Source organism: Plectropomus leopardus, chromosome 3 (assembly GCF_026936395.1).
Source record: "Plectropomus leopardus strain MGB_pleo_1.0 chromosome 3, ASM2693639v1, whole genome shotgun sequence".
Classification (NCBI taxonomy): Eukaryota; Metazoa; Chordata; class Actinopteri; order Perciformes; family Serranidae; genus Plectropomus; species Plectropomus leopardus.
Window position 1 is genome coordinate 5,955,292 of NC_142178.1, and position 23,099 is coordinate 5,978,390.

Sequence of the window (23,099 nt, forward strand, 5' to 3'; positions counted from 1 at the left end):
GCCCAAAACCTGCATCAATAAAATTATCTATGCAACAATTCAGCAATTAATGGTTCTTTATTCTTAACACATTCATCAGTTCTCAGAAGGAAAACATGACCAAAAAAATAAAAGAAAGAAAAAAAAACAGAAAACATCACAAAAATAAACTTTTACAAATTTCATTAACTCTGGAGGGTAGAATCCTTTTCACAGCTCTGTATATCACTCTATAATTATTCTTAATTATGTTAATAACTACACAAAACTGAACACAATTTAACAGCTGCTCCAGCTGTCCAACTGCGAATTTCATGATGAAAGTGAAGCAACTTTGAGTTGAGACCAAAAAAAGCCCTGTATCCTTTTATCCTGCATTACATATAATGTATAAGCAGTTACAATGTCATTACAGAAACAAACTGCATTATGAAGAGTTTTTTCCTACTTTTTTCTTCCATTTCTTGAGAATAACTCACACAGTGGTGACACATAGTGTTCACAACTCAGCATCAAACATGCACTGTTCACACTGTACCCAGAGTCAATGGAGAGGGGGGGGGGATGAATTTGTTTTTGTTTTTAAAGAATAAAAGGCAGCTTGATTTTGTGGACACCCAATACATTCAATATTAAACACATTAATAATATCTTAAGAAATTATGATATGAATAAATACAGCAAAAAATACCATATAACTTTGTATTTGTGCGTGTGTGTGTGTGTGTGTGTGTGTTTGTGAGTGGGCACAAGATGTGCTAACAATAAAAAATGATCATGTTATATGGGACTTTGGGGACTCCATATGTTCCCTTCCTGTGTGCATCTGAAGACATATGAATTAATTTATGTGCTCACAGGATAATGAAGTAATTACTTGTTCTCACACACACAAAAAAATAAAAAAATAAAATAAAAAATCACCTTTCTGGACTTTAGGGGCACTATAGACTCACTTAATAAATTCTAAATCCTTAATTCATTATTATGAAATGTTATTTCATAGTTTTTTTGCTGGTTTTTTTTTTTTTTTTTTTTTTTTTTATTCCAGCTGTTTTTAATCTTACAATGTCCTTCTAAAGTCTGTTTTATTTATTGCCATTTTTGGTCAGAATGAGCAGAAAGTCAGTTAATACTGATGTGAGTTAACAAGACGAGAATCTACAGCCTTGCCAGCAGCTAAGTGAGGCTGAACTTCAGCACAGCAGTAATCTGAGCTAAATGCTAATGTCAGCATGCTAACATGCTCACAGTGACGACATTCTGACCTGATGATGGTGGTTCGTGAGAAATCAGATTGCCAAAGCATGTAATCCTGAGGGTAACCTGAATCCGTGTACCGAATCTTGTGGTGGCACAAGAGGAAAAGTCAGGGAATAACCAAATCAGAAGGACTCACCCTAAACTATGAATGTCTGTATGAAATTTTGTGACAATCCACTGAGTACATGTTGGGTTATTTTAATAGTTAGAGAAAAACTCTGACCTGCTTTTGGCACTTTAGGAGAAGGCGGATGAATACGAAAATCATTAGGGTTCATACTCTGGGTCCCATGAACATCTGTACATTCATTACATTTCATGTTAATCCAGCCAAGCGTTGTTAAAATATTTCAGCCTTGAACAAAGTAACAGACCGACCTTGCAGTCCCTGGAGCCAAGCTGCTTATGCAGCCTATAGTTATTGGATTATATTACAATTTCATGGTTCTGATACATATTTTGCCTGCAAGTATTCATAATATTCTTTTTTTTATTATGCCTTACTGAACGTTTTAGGTCTCTACTTAATGCAAATAATAGTTTACAGCTGGTAAAATCATGGATGTATAAAGATACCTGGATCCAGCGACGGTGCCTGTTCATTCCTATGAGAGTTGTTCAGTGGTGCACTAAGCCAAAATGGTTCAACTGTTGTGTATAAAATTTCCCAGATGATCTGCACTGCTTGCGCATCATGATCTCTCAGAGCAGGCTCACCAGACTTCTACCAGCTGAGTCAGCTTTTTCCACTTCAGTGCTCCATCAGCTTTGATAAGGAATAAATGATTCCATCATGCAACTCATCTAGACTTTCCAAATGTTATCGGACCAAACAAATTCAATCCTGAAGTCACTTTTGCGGTGGTTGTGACGCGCAACAAAATGTATCCACTGTGTAACAGATGTCTCTTTTGCCATTTGAGTCGATGTGAAAAGATTTTGGGCTGCAGGGCATCACGTGATGGTATAACTCCATTGTTTGGCCTCTATGAAAATTCATTTTAAAGCCGTGAGGGCCTAATATATTCTTTATTCTCCAGTAAAGTCCATGATAGATAGGCAGCATTGAAGCAAGTGGATTATTTAGCCAACAAATAAAGCAAATGTTAACTTCTTCTTCTGTTAAATCACAAGAACTTTCTCTTTTTGCGACTTGTACTGTGTTGGCATAGGGGTATTAGTGGAAAACAATGAGAAAGTAAGAAAGCAAGAAGAAGGAGAACAAAAACATAGGAGCTCGAGCACTGAGTGACACTGCTTGGACCCCTAAAAATGGCTATTGTTCCCCTTTATAACCAATAATATATTTTGTTAAGCTAAAATAATTTGTAATATTATTACTTAAAATCCCTGCTCAAGATAATTCCGTGCCTGTGTTTAAGACTCGTGCATGCTTAACTGCTTTTTTTTTTATTGCACTGTAACAAGACATAAAAACACTGGTCAGAATTTGGTTCAATTTACCTCAATCTATGAGTCCTTTAAGAAAAAAAGAAAGAATTTTGGCATCAAATAAACCCCGTAACCTTTCTGTGATCCAAGTGCTGAGTTAGTGTTTGACTAAGCAGTGACATCATCACCCCTTACAGGTATGTCAGGAAATGACAAACACTTGGAAATATCTAGGATTTTCTCTATATTTTTTCTTCAAATTCTATTTGACCTAGATTTCATGTGTAAAAATAGGTTTGTTTAGTAACCCAAAAATACTTTTTATACAACATTATGATTTCTTTCCAGAGAAAACAGCTTCAAACAGTCTGCTTTGACTGTACATCTTACTAATTCTACGGAGGTATACATTTATGTGAACACATGGTGATGTTTCGATTAATATACAGAAGCTTTTCTGATGAACTGATGAAATAGATTACAACGTCCTTATCAATCCAAATCAATAAATGTGGCATATCCTTCTTGTTAAATGCACTCTATTATATCGCGATTGGTCCGTTTGTACAATATGAGGATAGGTTGTGTGAAAAGCTTTGGCAGTAGTCATGAAGATTCTCTGTTAAGAAAGCTCAGAGAAATGAAAAACACTGATGAATGTCACCATAGTTTCACAAAGAAATGTTCACCAAAGATCAAGTTTGACATTTGTGAAAACATTATCTTCCATGTGCGACGTAGCATTTCATTTAGTTGATTTTTATATGATATTGTCCCACCCCAACACATAAACAAATGTTACTACTTAAGCTTGTGCAGACTAACTTGACGGCTGAAGGTCGGTTTCACAGCTGATGGAGAAGAATCAGACATTCATCGTGATTCTTCATCACTTCTCTAATGATAGCCGACTTCTTTGCACAAACTGAACTAATTAAACCCCAAAAAAACTTTATATCACAGCGTCCCTTTTCTGTGATTGTACTTGCATGTGCATACAAAAAACGAAACACTGTCACTAATCAGTTCATCATCTACCGGACTTTGAATCCTCGATAGATTTAGGGAAGTTGGGAGAAGAATCATTGGTTCTTTTGCCCTTTTTTCCAGTGCTTTTTGTATAAAATATATACATAAAGTCATTGTTTCCCATATCAGTGCAATAGTGTGAACTCTAAGTGTAGACATATGGAAGCTGTAAATTAAAGCTTTAAGTGACCATCTGAGACAAAATGAGAGTAAAAGCATGAAAACCCCATGCTGATCCAGTGAATTGGTGTCGTAATGTGCCTGTAGATATATAACTGAGAGGAAGTCCTGAACATTAAGCCCTGATACTACTGGATTTGTTTTCAAAGACGAATGTTAGAGAAAAGAAGCACAAATGGAGAACTGTCTACTTTTCAGGGACTTCTAAGTTACACCACTTCAAGAAAGCATGATACCAGCAAAAAAAAAAACAAAAAAAAAACTGTGCCTCAACACTTACTATATACTACGAAAAATGTTAATCTGACCAAGTACTTGCAGCCTGTCCGGGCTCTGTGTAGACTCCCTCCTCATCTCCGATGACCCTTCTGCTTCTTGTTCCTGGCAGGCGTCCTGATCGGCTGACTGGCAGTTCCGTTTTCTAGAGGTACAGATACCGGAGCTGCTGGTGGGGAAATGGGAGAGAAAAGGTCCGGCTCTCCGTCCATACTGGACTTGAAAGGTCCAGCTGGGGAGAATTTCAGAGGACTGAAAGAAACAAAGAAAAAGATGGTAGTTATGAGAAATATAAGATGACTGAAAAGTTAAGAAAAGAATTAGAATAAAAAAATACGTAATTGATCCCCGGGGGGATATTGTGGTTCGTTACAGTCGCTCTGATGCCAGCATGGAGTATTATAGCAAGTAGAAAAAGGAACCTGCACAAGTATATAAAAATATGAAATATACAATGCAAATACAGTTATAGTAAACAATTAGCCCTGGTATGTAATGTAAAGAATGGAAATGTATAACTGTAAAATAAAAAAATAAAAAAATATTTAAGGTGTTTACCTGATGGGTGTGCGTGGGCTGCTGTTGTGTCGGCGTACAGGCCGTGTACGGGGTTCAAATGAGAAACCTTCTTTTAGACTCTCTAGGACTGATGGAGCCACGTAGGTAAAACCCTGATTGAAAGAGATCAATCTTTCAGTCAATCACAGATGGAAACCATATTATCACATTACCAGCTTCCTCATTAAAATATGTTTTTTTTATTAATACCATATTAAAAGAGAGGACTGCGGCCCTTTTAAAGTGGAACTCTGCTGATCCTCAACCAGCTCTGTGTTATCGCAGTGTTTGGCCGCCCCCCCTGTGTCATGAGTGCCCAAACCTCCCTTTAAGAAGTATTTCGGTGATATAAAGAAGGTCCTCACATAAAACTGGGCCATCTATGCAGAAGAAAGACGCAAATACTTTTGAAATTGGATCTACATGACTGGTGAAAATGAATAAAAGGACTGTGGCATTGGCTTTGTTGAAAAGGTAGAAAACCTACAACTACCAGAATGCACTGCGCTGCACCAGACCAATATAATAAATGCTCCTGCTGGTGGATGACGTAATGTGACATTGTCCATTGAGACAATGCTGGCTGGCTTGTAACACGCAATGTCGAATTTCAGTTGAAGGATGGGCTAAAAACATTTCTGAAAATGTTAAAGGTGAGAAATATGAAATGTAGTATAAGAATCAGAAATACTTTATAAATCCCCAGTGGGAAATTGTGGTAAGAAGTAGTCATTCCACGATGAAAAAACAAACCAGAACTCTCTCCAATAGCATGTTTAGAGAGGGCACAGCTTATTAAGTTACTAGTTAAAAAATAGAGCAAGTACTCTCAGGTAAAATAGCTAAGAGTACGAAAAAGAAAGAAAATGAGCAGGAGCGACTGCAACAAGCTGCATTCATGTTGGCGCATGTGCACTATAGAATCTATAACAGAATCTTGGTTCATATTTAATCACAGCTTCTAAATTTTTCTGACTTATTTCCGTTTTCACTGTGCAGGAAGCAGACGGGGCATTAAAATATGTTTCTGAAAAGGTTTTAGGTGAGAAATGGGCAGTGCAGTGTCATAATCTTGATTAATGCTTAATCAGCACTGCTTTGTATTATCATTTGATAAAATTTTGGTCCAAGTTTCAGTATCCCTCTAAGTAGATATTATTATACTAATTATTATCAGTTAAAGGTGTTATTGATAACATTAGCCACTAGATGTTGCACTCCTCCTCCCTCCTTCTATTGTATTCACTTTACCACACTGCTGTTGCTCAAAGCACAAATGGTTACCAATTTGTTGCACAACCTGCACATTTTTTTACCTTTTTAAAAGCTCTGTGAACGTATTATTATTATACCTTTTTAAGAATTCCTTCATCTCCATAAAAATTGCCTTTCACTATTTGTTCTCCATTTACGCACGAGAAGCCAGACTGGTTTCTCGTGCGTAAATGTAAAAAACAAAAATAAAGAGAATCTCACAGCAAAGGCAAGCTCCGCACTGTGGCTGAGTGTGGTATCGTCTGGACTGTCCACTGGCGTCTGTCTGGTGAATCTGGTGTCAAACTGGCTCACATCTTCATCTGAATGCTACAGAGACACATGGGAAAACAGAGGTAAACACCCAAAAGATGAGATTCATTAAGGTGTGTGTGGAAACAAAGGCGTGTAAAGCATTTACTTTAAATATATTTATAGCAAGTGGTAAGTGATTAAAAAATAAGAGCTGAGTTTGCTAAATTTCGTCAAAAAGCGCAGAATGAAAAGCACAAGACTGACTTAAAAAACCATTTGATAACATCATGGGCACAAAATGACAACTGACGACCTACCAGTTGTGGCTTGTATGGCGGCTCCACTTTCTTGTTCAGCAGGTCCGTCCAGTTGATATGTTTGAAGAACGGATGTTTCTGCAGAGGAACAAAAGGACTCATTTATAAAATCACTATGGGCCTCATGGGCCTGGGTTTTGAATCACCTCATCTTCAATATATCTTAGGTTCGATGTTACATTTGAACACATCCAGTTAAAGCTAATGTGGCAGATGGTGGTGGAGGAAAAGCGGGTCGTTTACTCATCAAAAGATTTTGTCGGGCAAATAGTGAGTGAGAAATGTTTGTGAATGCTTAAAGTGAGTAGCAGGTGGCCCCTTGAACTGTAGCCTCAGCCACCGGTATATCAGTGTGTGCGAATGTGTGAATGTGATATGTGCGAATGCAAATCCATCTACAGTGGAGAATGAATGAGAGTGAAAAAGCTACCTGGATATCAGCACAGTCAGCTTTACTGGAGCCGAGTCGTTGGGCTGGATTCTTCTTCAATAGCTGGAAAAAAAAGACATGTCACTATGAAGCATAATGACTGCGTGAAAGTGCACAGTATAGTATAGTGTGTTTTGAAATAATACATTTGTAATTTGTAATAAGTTTTTTTTTTTTTTAATTTACAGAACAAATCTGTTTTCCCACTGTTTCTAATGAGCAATCATACCAAGAAAATAACTAAACTAAAACTGCTATGAATTAATTTGTCTCCAGTGGTTGTACTATAATCAAAGTATCTGTCTGTAACCTCAAACTGATTTTAATTCATAGACAATGGCTTTTATTGTTATGTTAATAAATCCAATATTTAACAAAATATGGTTGGAGACATTTATGATAAAAAAAGGAACAACAAAAAGAATAAAAATAATAATAAATATGTTAAATTAAAGAAATACATAATTGCTGAACTTGAACACCTGAGACAGAAAAACATGCTAAAGCAAAGAATGCACGCTGAAATAGACAGCATTTGGCATTAACGCCACAGATTCTACCGAAAGAATTGAAACAAGAGAGGAAAAAAACGACCTAAAATGACCTACATTTGGACATCATGTGTGTCTGCGTTTTTTTGTGTGTGTTTTTCACAGACCTTCTTGATGAGGTCCCTGGCATCGATGGTAAGGTACGGGGGCAGATTGAGTTTACACTTCAAGATCTTATCAATGGTCTTCTTCCTGTTTTCAGCTGTGAATGGAGGCTGGTGGAAAATCACAGGAGTCAGACGTTACTAAAAGAGATCAAAATGACCATTTCCATTTAGCTGTAATAATAAATAGAAATAGGAATATAAATAAAAGCAGCAATAAGAAGAATCACTAGCATCAGCATTAGTGTTTTTACCCCCCAATCACCATCTGAATCATTTTATATCCATTATCTGCCAATACCAAATCCCAATACTTTTATTTTCCAAGACAACACAGCTGCAAAGTGCACACACCGATGTATATGCACCTTGACAACTGAATAGCACTGTGATGCACTGAGAAAAAATTGCCAGCGTTCAAGCTGTTACCTTATGTGTTTTTTTATTTTCTCTCTCTATTTATTCTCTCTCTGTCACCTCTTTGGCATTGTCTCTACATCCTTTAGTGTTTGTTGCTTTGATGTCTGAATGAACTGTTTCCTGTTGACTGTTTATTTTCGTCATCTGCAGCTACATCCTTTGTGCATATTACAGTGGTTATCTATTCTTAATGTTTTTTTGCTCGCAGGGCTTTAGTTGCACTTGCAGTGGTATTGTGAGTGTTCCCTGTGAAACACAGGTGACAAACAAGCAAAACAGTCAGTTAATAGTCAACTTTTGATTATTTATCAAAAATCTCATTCTGTGAATATTTTGTGTAAGCACAAATAGCAAACTCTACAATATTAATATAGAGGTATTGGTCAATAATATAGTAATATTTGATTTTTTTTTACATATCACCCAGCCTGAATTACAGCCCATCGTGATTCCCCATCACAGATTCCTCATAATTAATTACTGTTACTACTAACCACAGTTCTAACTTACTGATCCTGTCATCATGTCGTACATCAGGGCCCCGAGGCTCCACCAGTCTACCGCTCTGTTGTGACCCGACCTGGTCAGGATCTCTGGAGCCCTAAGAGAGACAGACACACACAGAGGAGACACACAGGAAATGATTAGGGTCATAAAAAAAAAAACATGTGACATGACAGAGTTTGTGAATGATGTTACAATCTCTTGTTTACCATAACATGAGGGATACTGCTGACAAAAGAGAAAATAACAGCATCCAGTTTTACATGTGGACACAAAGGGGTTACAAATCAACTGCGTAAGAGTGTGTGTGTGTGTGTGTGTGTGTGTGTGTGTGTGTGTGTGTGAACTGTACATGTGTGTTTATGAGACGGAGTGCAGTGTTACCCACATGTACTCTATGGTGCCACAGAAGGTGTGAGTGACCGTTCCATCATGAATGGACTCCTTACAGAGGCCAAAGTCTGTCAGCTTAATGTGTCCTTCAAGAAGAGAAACACATAATGAAGTTAAACTATTCATGATTAATATCTGAGGCTACATTTATATTAGAAATAAGAGGAAATTACACCATCACAGAATCATGTTTTAACAGTCACACAAAGAGAGGACAGCAAAAAACACAAACAAACCAGACTGGGCTCAAACAGGTCAATTTTTGGTCAAACTGAAGTATTTTGATCTTGTATATTTTGAGGGAGATCAGATCAAATTTCAATTTAGCACTTCTGAAATGTTACAAACAATCTTGGAAAAAACTCAACATAAAAAGTTGCAGAGCTAATGACTCAGAGTTATATTTAATTTCAATAAATCTAGATATTTTCTCATTTGCAAAAGCTTAGGATGGCGTTTCTTCTTTTTTTTAATACACAAGCTTAAATCTATTGTCATTCAGAGCTTCATTCAGCTACAAGATCACATTTTATTTATTGGATGTTTTACAATAAAATCTGACAGCCAAAAACGTCAGCACCCCCCGACCTACTCAGATGCAGTTATGATCATTCTCCTATTGATTACATTGATTTTTTGAAATACTGATTCTTTATTTTGTGTCATGCACACAAACATGTGCCCACCCTCCCTTTGTTTACTAAAACAATATTGCTGTAGTGATCAATAAAAAAAAACATGTTATCTTCCTGTAACACTAACAAAATCCTCTGATTTGCATGTAGTGTGTTACCTTGGTGATTAAGCATGATGTTTTCAGGTTTGAGGTCTCGGTAAATAATCCCGTTAGAGTGGAGGTGACCCAGAGCCAATGTGATCTCTCCTAGGTAGAAACTACACACAGACAGAGATGATTTGAGTGCGTAAAGACAGGCAGACTTAAACTGAAAACATGGGTATAACTAGGAATTAGACAATGTATCAATATTGTGTTTAGTCAATTTTAAAAATTGCAGCCATTGCTAGTTTACCAGACTACATGCAAACATTAACCTATGTAGTCTTCACCATGGATGTATTAGAAAACTTTACCATAGACCGCTGTTGTAAAACAGGGTCTGTAAAACTGTTGACAGCACTCTTCCAGTGAGAACACAGTCAATTATTGCTGTTTTTATTGTAAATGTTTAAGCCGTGGGTGTTTAATGTTTATTAAACTTGTCCAAAGCCCCTTTTTTTCCCTGTATGATGTCACCTCTGTACATGAGCATAGCGCTTTGTTGTGTTATGCAATGTCTTGGGAGTGAGGATGCTGCTAGGTTGTAATACTGTATCAATGTACATAAATGAAGGGGGAAACAAAAAATGACATAAAGACGAGGCTGCTTTTTTTTTTTTACACATCAAGATATTTATATATATATATATATATATATATATTATTATTATTATTATTATTATTATTATTATTATTATTTATTTTCATATCTGTAAATAGCTCTAATTTCAGTGGTGTCGTGGTAGCTGATAAGGTGGGTGTACTACTAGACATATGTGTAGGTTGCTATGAAAGAAGTAGGTGTACTCTCCTGTATATTCCAAAAGCTTTTTGGCTGATTGGTGCGTACACTGTGTACTATAAACGGGTTTATCCCCCATGCAGTCTTCACTACATCACTGCTCAGAATGCATCTCTGGTCCTTACACAGCAGTGTCCTCCATGAAGATGCCTTCTTTCTCTAGCTGCATGAACAGCTCCCCTCCTGGTGAGAAACAACAACACAGATGGATTGACAGGGTTAGTGGCATCCCATTCATTCCTTTATCTCTCCATTCATTAGTGCTGAACAATATATTATAAATTATAATACATATTTCCATCATCATTGCGTGAGGCATATGCGATCAGCATATTGCAAAAGACTGCCTGGAATGCTATAAATGAGAAAAGCAGCTTAATTTACACCCCAGTCAGGGTGAGGACTAAATGCCCACCGAGCCCCAAATGTAGCAGATTTTTATTTGGCAAGTAGCCTTTTGATTAAATCTCTGAGGGCTATCTGCCACGCAGCCAGGTTACAGTTGGTACTGAAATGGTCATGTTTTTATGCTTAAAGTCTCAGCTGCATTTTGGTTTCATTTCCAGTCAGGCTGCCTCTGTCCTCTGCTGTCTGTCTGCGTCAGAGTTTGGCATTCACACAGACACTTTTAAATCTACATTGCTTTGTACAACAAAGTGTGAGGGCGCCAACATGGACTTCATGTTGCATTTAAGTGTAAACTGAATAATCTGTACTCGAATGGCGTCAAAGTTTGTTAAAAACGTTTCTATTTTTCTTTTTGTTCTTTGTTGAAAGGGCATACATTTGTCATTACATTCCTTGTTTTATCACTATAGCATTTTTAATAATTACATGCTGACATCATAACAATATCCCATTTATTTCATCGGAGGCAGATTTAAGAAATCTGCTAAAAATAAAAATCAAATTAAATTGTTATGAGCAAGCTCCACAGTATTCTTGTACAACAGGTCCCACAGTATCTCTGTGTTAACCGCATTACCATGAATGCTAGAATTGAAGTGATCTCGTAATGTGTAGGATATGCACTAATGTTTTTCCCTGGCATCTGTCTCTCCTATGTTTTTACCCTCTACACCCATCTGTTCACCCTCTGTGCCTCTATCTTACCACTCAGACACTCCAGTATGAGGTAGAGTTTTCCCCCGGTCTGGAAGGCGTAGAGCAGATCCACGATGAACGGATGTCTCACCGTCTCCAAGATCTCCCGCTCTGCTCGTGTATGCGCCGTGTCTTTAGCATTACACACGATCTTCGCCTGAAGACAAATGAACATGACTGTGAGCACCGCACAGTGTTAAAAGAGCAAATGAAATATGTGAGGCAGAAATGACAGGCAGCTAAAGCATGCTGTGGAGAGAAAAGCGTGAAGAACACAGAAAGAGATGAACAACTTCATGTGCTGCTTTTTCTATATTTTGTGTCTGCGGAGGGAGCTGTGGGCTGAGACAGAGTACCTTTTTCAGGACCTTCATTGCAAATATGTGCCCCGTCTGAGCTCCTTGAACCTTCCTCACTTGGAAAACCTGAAAATAGGCATTTTATTTAAATATAAAATACACAAACAGCAAAACACCATATATCTGCGCATACACTGTGGTGGCACAGACCTGGTCAAAAATCAGCAAAGTTGCCTTTTAAGATTAGAACCGAACTAAAAGGTCCAGTCTGTAAGATTTAGGGGGACATACTGGCATATATGTAATATGATATAGTAAGTATGTTTTATTTAGTGTCATCTGAAAATAAGAATCGCTGTGTTTTCATTAACTTAGAATGAGCCATTTATATCTACATAGGTAGTGTGTAAACGTCTATGGAGATGACCATGCTGCACCGCCACGTACAGTAGCCTAGAGTGGACAAACCAAACACTGGCTCTACACAGGGCCATTCGTGTTTTTGTTTTGCCCATCATAGTCTCAACCCTTCCATGACAACTCTCTCTCTCTCTCTCTCTCTCTCTCTCTCTCTCTCTCTCTCTCTCACACACACACACACACACACACACACACACACACACACACACACTTACCTTGCCATAAGCTCCTTTTCCGAGCACAGTTAGAAGCTCAAAGCAGTCAGGTCCAACTCTCTCACTGTCTCTGTTGACACTTTCACTGGTCAACTCCACCTCCTCTGTCTGAACACTGGGATGAACACGACACAGGAGAGTAACAGTACTGGTGTAAATATATTTAGGTACTACATAAGCATCCATTCTTGTCTCTTTATTTTATTTTTTTAATGAAATGGTCATTTCCACTTACTTCTCTGGTTCTGGCACAGTGAAGTCACAGACCTCATCCTGAAAATAGGGAACAGCAAGACAATTAGGACTACACAATATATCCTTTTTTCTTTTTTCAATTCAATCATCATCGCAATGTCAACTTGTGTGATAAACAGAAGACTGCAATATTGCACTTCAGACTTTTTAACTTAGTTGAACAAGAATATCAGTAAAAAGCCCTTTAAAATGTAACTAGCACTTTTTTTGCATTGGTTCCTTTTATGTTCAGTTCATTTTTCAATTTGTCCAATAAAATAATGTAAGAAATAATTTCCTTTCATTTTTTTTTAAATTAAGCAACATTAAACAAAGTTATCACATATCACATATTTTCTTCAAATTGTGCAGCCATAAAACTAATGAGGATACTCACAGAAAAAGCCCAGTTATTTTTTCATTTCCCTGTCTTTATTGTTCTACACCTTAGCCAAATATCCCTTAAGGGACTGTTCACCCCAAAATCAAAAATGCATATTTTTCTTCTTACCTGTAGTGCTGCTAGATTGTTTTGGTGTGAGTTGCTAAGTGTTGGAGATGACCATCAGACTTTATTAGGAGCACTTTCATGTGCGAACGATTTTCTCTCTCCCTAACTACAACCGCCGACCAAATCAACGTGCAGAAGAAAACATGCATCTACTGCAAGCTCACCTAGCACCACTGAGCTAGCTGACGAAACAGCTCAGCATGTGAGGATTCCATAAATGTTACATGTTGCACTGTCACGATCATGCGCCTGTCCTCCATGAGTAGATGCACACTTCCTTCAGCAGGTGTAGTTCGGTGGAGAGAAAATAGTTCCTACATGAAACTGCTCACAACAAGGTCTGCAGATATTCTTGAGTGACCAGAACAAGATTTCTGAAAGTTATTGCTGTCGAGAACGACAAACCAATTGCCATCTAGTTACATTACACTGGAGAGAATGTGAACATTTCTACAGCAAATATCTCCAACAATAACTCACACCAAAACTATCTAGACTGATAAATACCACTATGGGCAAGAGAAAAGAATTTATTTTTTAACCCTTTCAAAACACAAAGAAATGTATTCCACATTTTAGAATTACAGTGTTTGTGCCAATGTATCCAAGCTAGTATTATACATTATGCGATCAAAATGTCTCTAAAACAGACACAACCTGTGATTAGGCAAAATCACTGTATTTCTGAGTCATCTTATATGGAGTGGGGGATACAGACCTCTGTATCACTGATGTCCTCAGTCTCCAAATCTATGTCGAACACTCCTGCCATCCTGAAACAGAAATTATAGTCAAACTGTATAAACAGTATCAAACAGTATTTTCTTCAACCAGCTGTCTATGCTGTGCTGTTCTGTCCTATCCTGTATACTATCCTATGTGTTGGTATTGTCATGTTACATTGTGTTTGTGTGCTTACTGATGCTTTTAATCACACATGACGTTCCTAATGGAAAAAATAAATTTCTTTTGACTTTGACTTTGACCCAGAGGCTTATTATCACTTCACTATCAGGGACAAACATAGCATTTCTGCAGAACATGTAACATGCATGTCTGCTGGGTAATAGGCAACAAATAGGCCTGTGGCTCATTTTACACAGATAGGTCACAGTCTCTAGGCTGAGTGATATGACCATGTGTACAATGCCATGATAGAAATTTGCATACCATCATATCTTTTGTACATGGAAATAATATCTTTGGATGGATTGTAAACCACTGCAGCGGCAAAGCTGCAAATTCGTGACAGTGATTACTTTATATAGACAAGAGTTTGAGAAGATTTTCACACCGATGCAATGAAGCACTTTGATTTACATTCTATGTCACAACATATAAGTCAGTCTATTATCTGAATAGGCAATATTTAGTGACTCAGAAATACCAATATTCATTCCACACAGCCACATTTTTGTTATGATACTGATTTCTAAACGCACATAACGTACATGTAGAATTCAATAGTATAGCTGTGACTGAGAGACCTTTGAGTCCTGCTTAATCAGGTTCATATTATTCTGCTGATCAAGCACAATGTGGTGTTTCCTATGTTACCTTCTGGGGCGTTTTATCCCAAACATCTACTGAAGTTGTCTGACTACAGCTTGCTAACAACTTATCCAGTGATCCACGACATGCTGAAACACACACAACACACCAAATCAACCTACTGTAGCTGTCTGTTGAAACCCGCAGTGCTCAGTAACGTAAACGAGTAGGTTAGTCTGAATTCAGTGTATCTGGCCCACACTTAACAGGACGTTAGCATAGCACACAGTAGCAGTGGTCAAAACACGACACAGAAACACCCTTCAAAGCAGACTTTGACAGCCCTGTCTCTGTGTCCGAGAAGGTGTATCTTTGAGTGAGGAATGTTATTTATCTCAGTCTACATGAGTCGCAGACGTCTCTAAATTAAATGCTTTAAAATAGCTACCTAGCTTAACTTCTTAGCATGCTAGCTAATCAGATGGCAACCAAAACAACACGTGAGAGAAACTTACGTGACAGAAAATGTTTCACTCCCGTTAATAGGACTGTTTTAATATTACACCCACAATTGGACTTCACGTTTAATGCGTGAAGTTTCTTTGTTTTCCTGCAAAATACCCAATTGACAAAAAAGGCTGACGACAGTAAATGTGAGCTAACATGACGCTGACAGCTTGTTTGACAGGTAACGTTAGCGCGCTAACAAAAATGCTACTGCTAGCTAGCGTTTTACTCAGCACAACTGGCTTCACCTGTGAACGCTCCCTCATGCGCTGGTTCCTTATCTCAGTCTGCAGTCCGACAGTTTCAAACCGAAGAGGTTTCTATACAGAAATAGCTGTGGTTGCCGCCGCCATTGCTCTTGTTTCACTTTTAGTCAACTGACTAGCAACAACAAACACAGCTGTGTATGGTTCCCTCATTCCCCTGCATCAAAGCGCCGAGATGCTGGCTGCGTTCGAATAGTAAAAAACCATTCCCTATCCACTTTTCCTAGACCGCGCAGGAAAACGTGAAGCCAAGGAGAGATGTATAGTTGAGTTCATATGGCTCAGACTCCACCCTCAATTTATCTCAAAGACTCTTAAGCCAAATTCCAAAGCCTACTCAGCTATCTTAAAAGGCAAGTGTAATCTCAGGCTCAGTAACATCCTAAAAACATTTTTCTGAATATTGCTTTAAAAATATTCCTCCTTTGTTCGCATGTAATATTGTGGTAATGTTTTATAGAAGAACATCATGTGATCTGTCACCTTTCAACATTGCCAAAACATCCTCAGAATGTTGCACATCACGTCAAATTTAGCATTTAACCTTACAAGGACATGATTTGATATGATAAACATCCTTAAAAGGTTCTTTGAACATGATTAAAATGTTTTCTTTAAAACATGATTACAACTTGTAGATAATGATAGCAAATGTTGCAAGAACGTTCCCTGCTAGCTGGGTAGGAAATTTTCGCTTTGCATCAACAACTGATAGCCAGTTTGCATGGTGACAAAATCCCACCTCAGATTTTGGCAAAAATAATAAAGGCTATTTTCGACCATATTATAAAAGAAACGCAAACTGGATTTATGAGGCACAGGCATATATCTAATAACATTAGGCTTGTGCTATCACACTGTCTTTTGTGGTATTGCAGCGCAATATTTTATGTTGGGGACTTATCTCAAGGCTGTAATAATATTATATATATTGGGGGAAAACAAAGAATAAAACTTCCTCACTAAAAGCATTTCTTTTACCAACAATGCATTGATATGTAGTATACTGTAGTATATGTAGTAAACTTTAAAAGTCAGTCGAGGGCCAATTAAAATTGGTTTGAGGGCCACAACAGACCCCCGGGCTGGAATCTTAACATGCCTGACTTAGTTGTTAGTTACCATAGTGAAGATACCTGCAGTTAATTAACAACACCTTAACTCAGCAACCATCAGCTGTGCTCACAGATGTATGCAAGTAACGTTAACGTCTTCAATATGCTATATAGACACAGCTTTATGTTATATAGCCACATACTTGCAGTCATATGTTGTGCTGCATGTGTAATCAGTGGTAGATGAAATACCAGAAAGCCATAAAGCCATACTTGAGTAAAAGTATGGATATCTTACCAGAAAATGACTTCAGTAAAAGTTAAAGTCACCTATTAGAACAATACTTGAGTAAAAGTCTTAAAGTATCTGATATTTACTGAAGTATATTTTTATTTTTCATGAAATCAAATGTAATTAAGTATTGAAAGTACTTCCCTATTTTGTAGTAACTAAAAATCGTAGAGGAAATGTATTGGAGTAAAATAATACATTTTGGTTGGGAAATATAGCAGAGTAAAAGCGAAATTTTATCGAAAGTGCAAGTAAAGTTGGCCCACAGATACTCCAAAAAAATTCCCAAGTAGCCTTCTATAACGATTATTAGCCCGATTCATTACAGAGTAGTTTGTAGACAGAAGCAGTTGTATTGCATTATAGCATATTAGCAGCTCATTTATTTGGGGGGGGTCACCCCTCAGTGTTAATCCGTGGATACGGCTTTGATTTTTTCTTACGTTATTAGTTCCTTATCATCAGTCCCGTACAAGCAGAGTTTCCTAACTTTTTACTGCATTTTTTTCAAATGACCCGCCCTATTCTTCCTCTGATTGGCTAGTATTCGTTGCCCTGGTGATAATGTCACGGTAAGCCAATCAGGGGCAGAGTAACGCGGGCCAGGCCTTCACCGTCCGCGGAAAAATTCATAACGGTGTTGGACAACAACGACTAGCATCTATCCAGCGGAGGAACCACAACGTCAACTTCCGAATGCGGTTAGTTGTTTCGTTAGCTAAGATATGTTTTCCTCTGTCAGGGGGATTTTATTTACAGCGCTAAAGGGTCTAGAATCCCACTTCTTTCAGCGGTTGTTGTGCATGGGGCTTCTAAAGTAACGTTAAGCTAGTCTGTCTCAGAAAGTGCATCACTTCCCACGACGAGGAATCCGCCGTTTTTGCATTTTGCTAAACATCAGCAGGTAAGTAAAGAAAATACCTCTGTTTACATTTATGAATGCAATTACGCGGGGTTGTGGGCTCCAATACAGTCTGATACTACAATTTAGGATAGCTAATGTGTGTAATAATTTCTGTAACTCCTGTCAGTTATTCCAGAATATGGCACCATTAGCCGACTCATTACAGCAGTGGAGACAGTGGATGTATGGTGGAGACAGTTGAATTATGTTATTCAAGTGACCCAGAGGAAGGAAATAGACTGAGTGAAGAAGGGGAATTAGTATTTAGGCCAGAGGGACACCATGGAGATGGAAGCTCCACTACTTGCTAAAGTAAAACTCTTACAGACGTCTGTCAAAATTTGTTGGCATGGCTGTAGACTCAGGAGGAAACATGAACGATAATCTTAGCATCAGTCGTACTTTGCAACGTTGTCACAAATTGTAGACTTTGAAAAACAATAGGTGTCATGTCAATTAACAATGTTATTTAACCCTGTGAAACCTGGATTGACATCACTTTACTTGTGCTGCGTTCAGATGTATTTCACTAATTCTTTAAACATTTACCAAGACATTTGAACCTTGAACAAATTTGGTTGTATTTCTTTTTATAACACGAGAAAAAGGAATGAGAATCAATAAGTTCATTTAGAAAATCTTTTTTTTTTTTCTTTTTTTAAAAAAAGCTAGTTAAAAATGCAGCAAATGAAATCTATAACTATCATTTTTATAAATTTAAAATTAATACGCTACGGCACAATTATTACTTTTTTAGCACCTTTTTCAAGGTGATTTACTCTTTTTAATTCTTAACTTTTCATTTTATTTTATTAATTTTCAGCACACTTTTTGGCTTTTGATTAATCCCACCTTATCTTTATTTTTAACACATATTATGATGTTATTTCTTACTAACTTTTGTTATGCTTTTTATGTGCTTTTACTGTTTTGACTTTTGTTGTGTAATATTGCTTTTAAATTTTTATTTCATCTATTTGTTTTCCACCTCTGGTCTGTCTGCAACTTATTGCCGCTGCTGAAGTCCAACATGTCCTGTATGGTTGAACAGTCACTCTTGGCTGTAACATATTCTACTTTTATGGCACAACATGGCTTAGTACCAAACACAGATCCCATCCCCACTGTGGCTGTCTGCACCAGCCTCAGGGACAACCAGTACAAAGTAATACCTGATCTTAAATGCTGGTTTGAGCAAATATGGAAACATGAAAAACTGAGTTTTAAACCCAACTGCACTGAGGCTGTAGAGAACACAAAACTCATAAGTAATGTGCACATTACAAATGTTTTTTAGTGGCGATGATGTTAAGAAAGTAGGGGGAACTAAAACTGGGAATGCAGACCAGCTAGTATTTGATTCAAGTGTTGGATACATAGCAGCATATCAGTGGACTCCTCTTGAAATGCAGAGGTTCAGTTTGAGTATACCCGCTGCTGTCCTCAGGGGACACACATGCATGTTGTGCCCCTGCCTTGTTTAACTTGGGGGGAGGGACAACTTCACAAGTTCCAGTTACAGCACAGTGAGTTATTATTATTTGATATGCCTGTAACTGACTACAACATTTTCTCACCATTTCAGCTCAACCTATGTTCTGTTTCTGTTTCAGTGCTGTCACTGAACTGATCTCTGATGCCAAGGACCACTAATGCTGAGGAGAGAGATCTGGGACTGTACTGCTGTATTGCCACTGTGAACACATCTTTAACAGATGGGACAGGAACTATTTTTCACGGTAAGACTATATTTTGCATTGTGGTAACTTTATAACAGCAAATCTAGTGTTCAAAAATGATCTGATTCAAGTGATTGGGGAATGTCTCTCTTGAACTGCATTTTTAGCGACTATTGATTATGTTCCTTAAAAAATAAGTGAACAGTAACAAAACCAATAAAAATAACAAATTACCAAGACATGACCCCTCAATTCATCAGGTGGTGCTACTCTGTCTACCAAGACTAAGGTTCAAGCTTTTATTGTCATTGTACAATACTATGAAGGACAGGAAAATGACTTAAGCATCAATGAATAAATGAATTCAAGAACATGTAAATAAATACAGAAATAAAAATGTAAAATAATGTTGAAACATTTTATTTATGTATAGTTTTGTGTGTATTATTTCTGTATTTCTGTATACAGTTTTAGGTTTATTTATTTTTGTATTTGTGCTTAATTCATTTTTGTCCTCCATACAACACAGTATTGCACAATGACGTAGATATAACCTACTCCATGCTTCACACACAGACAGTGTATGAACAGGTACTCAGATACTTAAATAAGAATAGAATAGAACTAAAAAAACAGGCACAACAAAAACGTCTTTAAAATACATGACTGAATGATCCGAAGGAAACAGTGAAAAAGTCAGTTGGTGCAAAAAAAGCTATCGCCCGAACAGGGACTTGAACCCTGGACCCTCAGATTAAAAGTCTGATGCTCTACCGACTGAGCTATCCGGGCTCTGTCACAGTGTGTTCCAGCCATGCTATACGAATGCTCCAAGATCTGCTTCACCTTTGTTCAATTAATGTACCTATTTAAACATACAAACAGGTCTGAACTGAAAGAAAAAACTGAGGAGGCTAATGTAGGCTAATAGAGCTGTAGCATTTACATTTAGGTTACTTCAGAAAGGCTCATTTATACTCCTTTTTATGTACAAAAATAGATTTGTTCTTTTAAAATGTTGTCAGGCTCATTTCTATTTTTTTATGTACGAAAATAGATATATTCATTTCAAACATTGTAAATGTCACTGCTCACAGACTTCCATGCGTCCTTTGTGTTGGCATAAATACATCCACCTGATGGCACTAGAGGGCAGAGTCAAAAGTTTCTGACAACAACAAAGAAGGCGACAGCGGAGCAGGTCATAGTAATCTACCTTTTAACGAAGGCAGCGTTATATACAGCGGTGGTCTGTGAGGCCATAATCCTTTTGAACTCTGCAATAGAAATGGTCCGCCAATGCCTACATCGGTATTTTTGCTTATTGTGATGTAATTTCTTGAAGTATCTTACAATGCTTCATATCCCTAAAATGTGTATAACCTAGGTTAGAAGGTTATGTAAGTCAATAAACCAACATAAAAGATAAAAGTGTTGAAATTGTGTCATTAAAAAAACAAGAATTAACAAATAACTTGACGGAGTCACTCAAGTTGCACCTACAGTTTACATCCATGTCTGTGAAAACATTGGTACTTCACACACAACTCCCCCCGGCAGCACCGAAGATCTATACAGCATTATAGTTATATGGTGTGCACCCATGATTAATGTCAGTAATTCAGTACCTGACCAAATGTCTCCAATACTTTCCTATTGTCCAGTTAAATTAAAGAAAAATAGTTTTATTTTTTTATTTTTATTTTTTTGCAGATAAGGATGTCACAGTAAGGTTGACCTTTGACCTTTTGGATATACTATGTCATCACTTCATAATTTTATCCTGTCAGGCTTTCATGTGAAAATTTGTCATGATTTGCACATGAATTCTTGAGTTATTGTTAAAAACATGTTTCATAAGGTCACAGAGACATTTGACCTTTGGCCATCAAAATCTTATTAATTCATCCCTGAGTCCAAGTGAACGTTTGAGCCAAATTTGAAGAAATTCCCTCAAGGTGTTCTTGAGATATTGCATTCAAGAAAATGAGATGGATCCAAGGTCACAGTGACCTTGACCTTTGGCCACCAAAATCTAATCAGTTCATTGATTAATCTCTAAGCAAACGTTTATGCAAAATTGGAAGAACTTCCCTCAAGAAGTTCTTGAGATATTGCGTTCATGAGAATAAGATGGATGCGAGGTTATAGTGACCTTGACTTATGACCACCAAAATCGAATCATTTCATTGTTTAGTCCAAGTGGACCTTTTCGTCTCTATGTAAACTTTTTGAAAACAAACACAGACGAAATAAGCAGGGCATGGACATAGAGCTCTGTCCTGGTCCAAATCTAACATTTAGCAGAAATGAGCCCTTGCCAGTGGGAAAATGCTAAAATCATTTGGTAGGATGGATATAAACAATGCAGCTTTGAAACGTGACTAACATTAACCCCAATTTACTCTGTGTTGGCCTAAAAAAATCCCAGCAGGATTTTTCTGCTTACAGAAATAAACATTGAAAGGACATGTGGATGATCTCACAGAAGACAGAGGAATCTCAATAGCGAAATGATGCAGCAAAAATACTAAAATTTCTGCTACAAAGAAGGAAACTGTAATAAGTATTTCATTTTCTCTTCTATGTCCTAAAATCTAAGTAGTTTGAAATGAAGTTTTTTATAATGAAACCATACATTTGATAATGATGATAGCAAACTTGAACTAGACTTGAATATTTCACTTATGTAGAAGAAGTGACACATATGATCTAAAAGTACTATTTGGGTATTTGTGAAGACGTGACTGTCATTGTGATGAAGCCAGTTATATTAATGTTGTATTATTCTCTTGTATGTACTCTGTCATTGCTCTGTAGCTTATTCTTTACAGATTTTAGCGATTGTATAAAAACAGAAACCAGCTGCAGTTTACCATAATGCATGTAGACCTTGCGCAGTAACATAGTGAGGAAAAAAAAGTGCTCATCAGGCCCCAGCGAGATTTGAACTCGCGACCCCTGGTTTACAAGACCAGTGCTCTAACCCCTGAGCTATGGAGCCTGTGATGTTGGCACATGACGTCATATTCATATAAGTAGTTGTTGTCGCGTGGAATATTCGTTTAATATTTCGCGTTGTTTCAATATTCTTCCGGTTTGAAAAAAAGACGTGGCTCAGGTACGTAATTCACGCTGGGATATGCTCCAGCTACAGCGGGTTAACGTTATCTTAAAAAAAGAGTGATCAGGTGACGTGAAAAATGCGTGTGGCAGGAAAGTTTGACTATAAGCAAAATTACGTCATGTTTTGGTTTGGGTTTTTAAAGCATTAATTGACGAATTAACACTGATAACGCGCCCTCTGCTTGCGCTGCATACAACTGTCAGGATGTCGGCTGAAACCTGCTTAAAAAAACAATGTGAGCTATCCCATTTATCCACCAGGTGGCAGCATGTGACTACCTTCAAAAAATGCCTTCAGCGTTGACGTTACTGTCAGCAAAAGAAACTATAACTAAGTATTTCTAAGTCAGCAAATAAAAAATGAAACAAAATCATGTTGCAACATAAATACCATGATTACAGCATGACTTAAATCATATTCTCTAGGGTATAATAATGAGAGAAAAAAATGGATAAAAAGTAAAACAAAACTGTCAAGAGGGTCACATCATGACATATTTGATGGATGTCG

General features: G+C 37.4%; 1 protein-coding gene and 2 non-coding genes across 4 annotated transcripts; all 3 read right to left on the bottom strand.

Moving 5' to 3' along the window:
* Positions 1–38: 38 nt before the first annotated feature.
* On the bottom strand, positions 39–15,770 carry LOC121941910 (ribosomal protein S6 kinase beta-2-like). Of its 2 annotated transcripts, none has more exons than XM_042484890.2 (16): positions 15,515–15,770; positions 13,987–14,041; positions 12,759–12,796; positions 12,524–12,638; positions 11,946–12,014; positions 11,599–11,746; positions 10,611–10,668; positions 9,699–9,799; positions 8,901–8,991; positions 8,519–8,609; positions 7,592–7,699; positions 6,934–6,996; positions 6,504–6,581; positions 6,154–6,261; positions 4,678–4,790; positions 39–4,371 (listed from the first exon to the last, which is right to left on the bottom strand). In XM_042484890.2, exons 2-16 carry the CDS (start codon positions 14,038–14,040, stop codon positions 4,194–4,196), a joined length of 1,413 nt encoding a protein of 470 aa, XP_042340824.1. In that variant the 5' UTR covers position 14,041; positions 15,515–15,770; the 3' UTR covers positions 39–4,193. The 2 variants fall into 2 exon arrangements, with proteins under 2 accessions (XP_042340824.1, XP_042340825.1); XM_042484891.2 differs by lacking the exon at positions 15,515–15,770 and adding an exon at positions 15,275–15,480.
* A 4,411-nt stretch (positions 15,771–20,181) lies between these two features.
* On the bottom strand, positions 20,182–20,254 carry trnak-uuu (transfer RNA lysine (anticodon UUU)). The gene has a single exon. It is a non-coding gene; the product is annotated as a tRNA-Lys (tRNA).
* Positions 20,255–22,393: 2,139 nt separating this feature from the next.
* Positions 22,394–22,466, bottom strand: trnat-ugu (transfer RNA threonine (anticodon UGU)). Its single transcript has one exon. It is a non-coding gene; the product is annotated as a tRNA-Thr (tRNA).
* Positions 22,467–23,099: the final 633 nt, after the last annotated feature.